Genomic DNA, 8,184 nt, shown 5'->3' with positions numbered 1-8,184 from the left:
ATTTTAATCTCATTACAAACACTGATTAGCATATCAAGATAATTTTATACCACATGTATATGATTGGGTAAGGGCACTAGGAAAATGCAGTGTGAAGAAAGAATTTATGAAAGGAAAGAAGCTAGAAATATCGACTTAGAAAAGGGTTTTGTTGCTAGAAAAAAGATTAATGAGCCTCTAGGGAAACTTCATATGGCCTGGTGTCTTTCATGAAAATTCTCTCCAAAAGAGAAGGCTATGAACCTCCTAATGAAGAAATTAAACACACATACACACCACATTTTTAGAAGTTTCTATCTACAAAGAGTGGTAAAACAAGAAGACACAGGAAGGCTATTCCAGAAGACTTCTTTCATTTAAAAAAAAAAAAAAGGTATTTGGGTTGTGGGAAGTAACTGCAAGCTAGGACTAGAACTACATCCTACAATGAAATAGAAAGTAAGTAAGCCCCATACAAGTTTGCCTTTAACTGTTTCCCCATTGTTTTATATATTCCTTTTCCTCTTCCAATTTGATTGTGGGTTCCTCTCCAAAAGGAAGTATTTCTTTTGCACAAGCCACAGAACTTCGTTTAGCACTGGACACATAGTAGGTTTCAAGCATTTAATAGATTGGCTCTAGGAGTTGCAGTGATGTTCCACACGTGGAAGAGATATACTGATGTAGTAACTAGCTCATTAAAAATAAAAGTTCTTTCCTGAAAGGAGCATTTCTCAGAGCTGCCCTGATTGCCAACCAAAAAGGCCTCATCCGGGTTTGCCCTAGATTTATGCTAACATTTAGTTAAAATCAATAGGACGACACAAAATTAATCCATTTATTTAAATGGGATAGGCCACTTGAGAAGCAGTGATTTCACAAGTATGAGGGATAGGAAATTGTGTGGATAAACTTGCTAATGCTGTTGATCAGTTTCTATATGAGATCAAGTGGAATGACTGAATTTGAAAAGTTCTTCTTAGGTTTCTCATGCTAGCAATCAAATCAGTGTACACTGAAAAAAAAATACCACGAGAGCAGACACACACAGGTCTCTTTATAGCGTAATAGAATTAGAATTAAAAGGCAAACTGTGGGATTGAAATCTATTCTAAACTGAAAAACTAGACGTCTGGAGTGCCATATGGGGTGAACGTGTGATATGGGCTTCGATAAAAGCAGCTGGCTTTGAATGGAACAAGCCAAGAGGCCAGCCCCAAAAGCATATTCGTTCGGGTCCCGGCCACCGAGTTGAAACCCTCGCTGATTCACCGGCTGTGAAGGCAGCCCCTTGGGTCTTCCGCCCCTCGCTGCCCTGGGTGCCTGGGCCTTGTACTCATCTGCAGCGGGGCGGTGATCCGAAGGCAGGGGCGGGGGAGGAGCCAGCCCCGGGCGGACAGGCGACTAGCAGTGGAAGTGGCTCAAAGGGGTTATCCCGGACCTTCGAGAGGACCACGCTAAAGACTGGAGGTTTACTGCCGAGGGAAGGCATACTCCAATGTCTACATCACCTTTACAATTTAAACCAGGAACGGCAGAAGGAATATTCCGCACCACCCGGCCCGGCCGCTTTCTGGCCGCCCCACCCCCCAGCTGGAGCCGAAAGTAATTCATACAAAGGAGGACTCGCCTCAGCCTTAGGGAATCCCAGGGACCGTCGTTAAACTCTCGATAACCTAGAACCGAAGGCTCGCTCGACCCCACCTCCCCACCCACTCGCTCTTGTCATCATCTGGGTCAAAAGGAGCATGCGCGAGGCGAAGTATGCTCTTCAGTGGGCTGAGCGCACATCGCCCACGGTCCCCGAGAAGTAGGGGGGAAGGGACGGCGTTGGAACGGGTGCCTGGTAGAGTTGGCGCGGGGTAAACTGGGAAAGTGGTGTCGTGTGCTGGCTCCGCCCTCTTCCCCGAGGGTGGGGGAGGATCGTATATAAGTGCCGTAGCCGCCTTGAACGTTCTTTTTCGCAACGGGTTTGCCGCCAGAACACAGGTGAGTACCGGGTGTGGTTTCCGCGGGCCTGGCCTCTTTGAGCCGGCTGCGGCCCTCGCGTGCCTGTTACAACTGCCGCGCCATCCAGGCACTTTACGAGGTTCTTGACCCCGAATTTCGGGTTGTGAGTGGGTGGGAAGGTTCGCGGCCTTGCGTTTTTTCAGGATCCCCCCGCGCCTCCACCTTCGCCTCGTGCTTGGGTTGAGGCCTGGCTTGGGCGCTGTGGCCGCCGCGTGCGAATTCGCCGCACCTTCTCGCCTGCCTTGTCACAATCTTTTAAAGTCTCGAGCAAATTAACCGGTCGAGAAAAAGCTGCTATGCTTGTCCGCGTCAAGATAGTTTAGCGGAGGTTGGTCAGGATCTCAGCAGGGTGGGCTTTTTCGCGGTCGTCGGGTTTTTGGGGTTGTGGGGCCGCCGCCAGGCGCGGAGGGCGGTGGCGAGGCCGGCTCGTCTCGGCGCACATGTCCGGCGAGGCGGGGCCCACAAGCGGTGGCCACCGAGTCGGGCGCGGGAGGGCACCGTGGAGTGGGACGGGCGGCTCTGGGGGCCAGCCTCGTGCCGTCCACCTTGGCCGGCCAGGCCGGCCCGCTCGGCACCAGTTGCGTGCGCGGAAAGATGGCCGCTCTCCGGCCCTGCTGCAGGGAGCTCAAAATGGAGGACGCGGCGGCCCGGGAGAGCGGGCGGGTGAGTCACCCACACAAAGGAAAAAGGCCTTTCCCTCTCCGGCCGCCGCTTCCTGTGACCCCACGGTGTACCCGGCGCCGTCTTGGCACCTCGATTTCTTCTCAACGACTTGGAAGCAGGCCTTCCTCGAGGGGGAGGGGATTTTGTGCGGTGGAGTTAACCCCACGCTTGGTGGGTGGAGACTAGAGTTGGGCCAGCCTGGCACTGGTTGTAATTCTCCTTGGAATTTGCCCTTTAAGAGTTTGGATCGTGGCTTATTCTCAAGTCTTTGGGACAGTAGTTTTAAGGGTATTTTTCTTCCAATTTAGGTGTCGTGAAAACCACCGCTAAACCTAAACCAAAATGGGAAAGGAAAAGACTCATATCAACATCGTCGTCATTGGACACGTAGATTCGGGCAAGTCTACCACTACTGGTCATCTGATCTACAAATGTGGTGGGATCGACAAAAGAACTATCGAAAAATTTGAGAAGGAGGCTGCTGAGGTAGGTGCAGCAACATAACGAGGAAGGTAGTTGGAAGTAAGTCGGTTAGCAGGTGTTAGGTGGTAACTCAAAACTAGTCAGTAGTGTGGATCTGAATGTCCTCCTTAAAGGTGGAATAAACTAGTGTTTGCTGTTAAACTTCTTATGTATGTTAATGTGAGTCATCTAACAGTTGTTGAACTGAAACTTCACATTTCTGCTGAAGTGGGAGTAAGGGATTTCCAAGTTTAAGATGGATCATGTTTTAGTTCCCAAGTAACCCATTTTCAATTCTTACAGATGGGAAAGGGCTCCTTCAAGTATGCCTGGGTCTTGGATAAACTGAAAGCCGAACGTGAACGTGGTATCACCATTGATATCTCCCTGTGGAAATTCGAGACCAGCAAGTACTATGTGACCATCATTGATGCCCCAGGACACAGAGACTTTATCAAAAATATGATTACAGGCACATCTCAGGTTGGTATGATTAATAGTAACTTGAAAATAATGAGATTTGCCTTGTGCAATGGAAAAAGGGTGAGTTCATCCTTTTGAAGAAGCTGTAACCGGATATGGTCTTGTTTTCTTTTCAAAGGCTGACTGTGCTGTCCTGATCGTTGCTGCTGGTGTTGGCGAATTTGAAGCAGGTATCTCCAAGAATGGGCAGACCCGTGAGCATGCCCTTCTGGCTTACACACTGGGTGTAAAACAACTTATTGTCGGTGTTAACAAAATGGATTCCACTGAGCCACCCTACAGCCAGAAGAGATACGAGGAAATCGTTAAGGAAGTCAGCACCTACATTAAGAAAATTGGCTACAACCCCGACACCGTAGCATTTGTGCCAATTTCTGGTTGGAATGGTGACAACATGCTGGAGCCAAGTGCTAATGTAAGTGACTTTCAAGACTTGGAGGAAGTGATGAAAGGGGACAGATGTTGAGACTAATTGACAACCGTTTGGGGGATGCTAATTGACAATCTTGTTTTAGATGCCTTGGTTCAAGGGATGGAAAGTCACCCGTAAAGATGGCAATGCCAGTGGAACCACACTGCTTGAAGCTCTGGATTGCATTCTGCCACCTACTCGTCCAACTGACAAGCCCTTGCGTCTGCCCCTCCAGGATGTCTACAAAATTGGTGGTAAGTTGAACATCACTATCAGGACGTAACTTGTGCTGGTTGCTGCACTTTTTTCATGTCAGGTATTTGACACCATGCTGTAAATATTTCAGGTATTGGTACTGTCCCTGTGGGTCGAGTGGAGACCGGTGTTCTTAAGCCAGGCATGGTGGTCACTTTTGCTCCAGTCAATGTTACAACTGAAGTAAAGTCTGTTGAAATGCACCATGAAGCTTTGAGTGAGGCTCTACCTGGGGACAACGTGGGCTTCAATGTCAAGAACGTATCTGTCAAAGATGTTCGTCGTGGCAATGTGGCTGGTGATAGCAAAAATGACCCACCAATGGAAGCAGCTGGCTTCACAGCTCAGGTAACACTGGAAAGTGGCAATGTTCTCACTTAACTGCCAAACTTGGTGTTTTGAGGCTCATTAAATGCAACTCTTTTTCTCAGGTGATTATCCTGAACCATCCAGGCCAAATCAGTGCCGGATATGCACCTGTGCTGGACTGTCACACAGCTCACATCGCCTGCAAGTTTGCGGAGCTGAAGGAGAAGATTGACCGTCGTTCTGGAAAAAAGCTGGAAGATGGTCCCAAGTTCTTAAAATCTGGTGATGCTGCCATCGTTGATATGGTTCCTGGCAAGCCCATGTGTGTTGAGAGCTTCTCTGACTATCCTCCTCTGGGTAAGGATGACTTGAGTGTAATTAGAAGCTTTACTGAAGGTGGGAAATACCCGAACAAAGTTTCTGATGACAATCTAAAATTTGTTTTAATAGGCCGTTTTGCTGTTCGTGACATGAGACAGACGGTTGCTGTGGGTGTCATCAAAGCAGTGGACAAGAAGGCAGCTGGAGCTGGCAAGGTCACCAAGTCTGCCCAGAAAGCTCAGAAGGCTAAATGAATATTATCCCCAATACCTGCCACCCCAGTCTTAATCAGTGGTGGAAGAACGGTCTCAGAACTGTTTGTGTCAATTGGCCATTTAAGTTTAATAGTAAAAGACTGGTTAATGATAACAATGCATCGTAAAACCTTCAGAAGGAAAGGAGAATGTTTTGTGGACCATTTGTTTTTTTTGTGTGTGGCAGTTTTAAGTTATTAGTTTTTAAAATCAGTACTTTTTAATGGAAACAACTTTGACCAAAAATCTGTCACAGAATTTTGAGACCCATTAAAACAAAAGTTTAATGAGAAACCCGTGTCTTCTTTTGGTCAACACTATAAGCTTGTACTATTCAGGTAAAAAGATTGAGTTGCCCATAACCTATTCCTGGTGTTAACATCTGGTGAAACTGAGAATTGGGTTAAGGTTTTTTTCCCCCCCCTGGGCTGGGAAACATTTTTACCACCTCAGGGAAAAGAAACAAGTACATAGAGGTATGGGAAAAGGGGATCTGCAACACAGTTTAGAACAGTAACACCATTAAGGTAGGTTATAAAAAGTTGAGTTTTGTAAATCAAAGTCAAGGTGTAAAATTTGTATAGTATCACTATTGAGTAGACTTGATACATTGTCACAATTGAGTTTCCTTCCCACTTACTGGAATGCTTTGTCACATTTATAAATCTTGTAGTTTAAAGTATCCCGAAAGGTGAGGCATTCAATAACGTTATTGTATTTAATGGTAGAGTTCATTGTGTCCAAACTGTAGGAGAACAAAGTATATACTGGAATTTTAATGTCACTTGAGAACTAGAAATCCTCCAGTAGGAATTTTCATCTAAGCCAAGCTTGAGTGAAGAAGGGACATTGCTGCACTGGAGATTTAAAACCCAAAGTGGCAGTACTCAGCCTAAATGAGGACCTGTTTTGGACTGTAGGGTAAGCTTTGTTTTTAGTTGAACATGTTTTGAGATTTTGCTAAAAGTGTCCTTCCAAAATTGTTACCTAAGGAGAAGCAATAAAAGAATGACCATTTGAAGTTCATTTGATGGACGGGATGGAAAGTGAAGAGCTCGTTAAACCCCACTGTGGTAATTTTGTAATTTATATAAACTGTATGTAGACTGGTAAATTAACAGTACTTTGGTTGACAACAACATGGTCTTAAGTTCTTGCCTTTGGATAGCTGGCAACTCTCAACACTGGTGCATTTGATAAAACATTCCATGGATCCTGGCTAATTTGGACATTAATTTCATAAGATCCTATTTGATCTGTAAATTTTAAGTTGCTTTGAAATAGGCAAAATCACAGGACACCTTGTATTTTATAATGCAGACATTAACTAAGTAGAATGTATCTAAGAACTTATTGGCCATAATGAGAACTGCAATTAAAATATTTTTTTTCTAAACTAGGTAAAATGCTTCGTCTCTGGGCAGTATTACCAGAGGCATTGTAAATTAAAAATTAATAAGACTTTGTCTCCACAGCTCCAAAACACCCATTATTTTTTCCCTCTTATTTGTAAAAATATGTTGATTACTATTGCTTTAAGATAAGGAGTGGAGATAGGTAAGATTCTTAAACAGCATGTTGATAAACGGTAGCCAGTATAAGAAATCTTGTGTACTAGGAGGGATTTATTGTTCACCCCTCCCACCCCACCACCCCACCCCAAAAATCACTTAGCTTCAGAAAATGGCTACCACTAAATGGAGAAAGGGAAGTGGAAATAGTGTCCAGAAAAGCTGGGCCAGTTGGGATACTTAACTACATAGAATCCAATGCAATATAGCCCTGTGAAGGCAGTCATCTGTTTTGAGCACCATCTACTGGTAGTCCTGCAAATAATTTACAAACTGGTTTCAAAAATGAGTCTGTAAATTGAGAATAAAGAAGTTTACTTTAGCTCTGTTGAACTTTATGTACTAATTGCATTGTTCGGATTGATTAAAATTAAGAGTGGTTTCGTAAAACTAGAATGCCTCAAACTAGTGTTTGACCTTCAACCATGTTTAAAATTGGCCAGCTGTTGAATTACCCATGTTTGTGATCTTGAAATTTGTCCCGGGAATTCTGGTGTGATTTCAGAATATGGGGGAAAGCATTCTCTTTTTTAATGTTTAGTTTTGACACAGAGCATGAGTGGGGGAGTGGCAGAGAGTGGGAGACAGAAGCTGGTTCCAGGCTCCTGACCTGTCAGCACAGAGCCCGACTTGGGGCTTGAACTCATGAACCTGATCATGAGATCATGGCCTGAGCCAAAGTCGCTCAACCAACTGAGCCACCCAGGTGCTCCTAGGAGGAAAGCATTCTGATTCAGGACTTAAAACGGATCCTTAGTAAGGCATATTTGATTTTTAAAAAATTATTCTGTTAGTGTCCTTACAGACTGCCAGAATAGATAAATCTGGTTTTGGCCAAATCAGCTCTAATTTATGCGTTTATCCCTTAATCTTCTAGCCTCTTAAGAGCATGAGAATTCATTTGGTTGCTAAAGTTTGGGTTCAGCCCGACATAAAGGCTATTATTGGCTGTACAAGTGGTGCAAACCCCTTGATTTTAAGTAGTTTTCAGTATGGAGTGTAAGAATCCTGGTGAATGTTACTGGGCTTGCATTTCACGTTTCAATTGGTTTTCTGCCCCAAGCCCCAAGCTCTCCACCCAAAACATTTCTGGGCCATGAGTGTCCACAAATTCTAAAAATGGCCAACTCTCAAAAAAGGTTAACAGTTTGTTGGGTGTTAGTGGGACTTTACATAGGCTTTAGATTGGTGGTAGAATATATTCATTTTGTTACCATGAAATGCAGGAATACTCAATATAAGATTTCATTCTGGTACCTGGTGCCTTGGAGTGAACCACCTTCCAGGTCCTGCAAAAGAGTGAGTGAGTGCATGCTGTTTCAGCTGAGAGGAACAAAACATGTTTTCCCCTTTTGATTTACCTTCCTGAAGTTTTCTTTATTCTATTTTATAATGTCTTTCACTTCCAAACCCATAGGTTTTCCCATCCAGTTGGTAAGTCTCTGGGAATTTCCATGACTTAAAA

The 8,184-nt window shown here is 44.6% G+C and overlaps 1 protein-coding gene across 1 annotated transcript; it reads left to right on the top strand.

Annotated features, from left to right (window-relative positions):
• The first annotated feature begins 2,346 nt into the window (after positions 1-2,346).
• LOC131514444 (elongation factor 1-alpha 1) lies at positions 2,347-7,109 on the top strand. The gene is made up of 8 exons (XM_058734477.1): positions 2,347-2,356; positions 2,961-3,138; positions 3,418-3,597; positions 3,716-4,012; positions 4,113-4,263; positions 4,356-4,612; positions 4,696-4,930; positions 5,024-7,109. The coding sequence occupies exons 2-8, from the start codon at positions 2,995-2,997 to the stop codon at positions 5,146-5,148; spliced, it is 1,389 nt and encodes a 462-aa protein (XP_058590460.1). The 5' UTR covers positions 2,347-2,356; positions 2,961-2,994; the 3' UTR covers positions 5,149-7,109.
• The last annotated feature ends 1,075 nt before the right edge of the window (positions 7,110-8,184 follow it).

Source organism: Neofelis nebulosa, chromosome 6 (genome assembly GCF_028018385.1).
Source record: "Neofelis nebulosa isolate mNeoNeb1 chromosome 6, mNeoNeb1.pri, whole genome shotgun sequence".
Classification (NCBI taxonomy): domain Eukaryota; kingdom Metazoa; phylum Chordata; class Mammalia; order Carnivora; family Felidae; genus Neofelis; species Neofelis nebulosa.
Note: the sequence above shows the minus strand (reverse complement) of the source record. Positions and strands in the feature narration are given on the sequence as shown.

Coding starts and splice junctions, on each gene's coding strand:
- LOC131514444 (XM_058734477.1), top strand. CDS start 2,995: ATGGGAAAGGAAAAGACTCATATCAACATCGTCGTCATTGGACACGTA. Junction 4,613..4,695: donor CAGCTGGCTTCACAGCTCAG/GTAACACTGGAA, acceptor TCTTTTTCTCAG/GTGATTATCCTGAACCATCC. Junction 4,931..5,023: donor CTCTGACTATCCTCCTCTGG/GTAAGGATGACT, acceptor TTGTTTTAATAG/GCCGTTTTGCTGTTCGTGAC.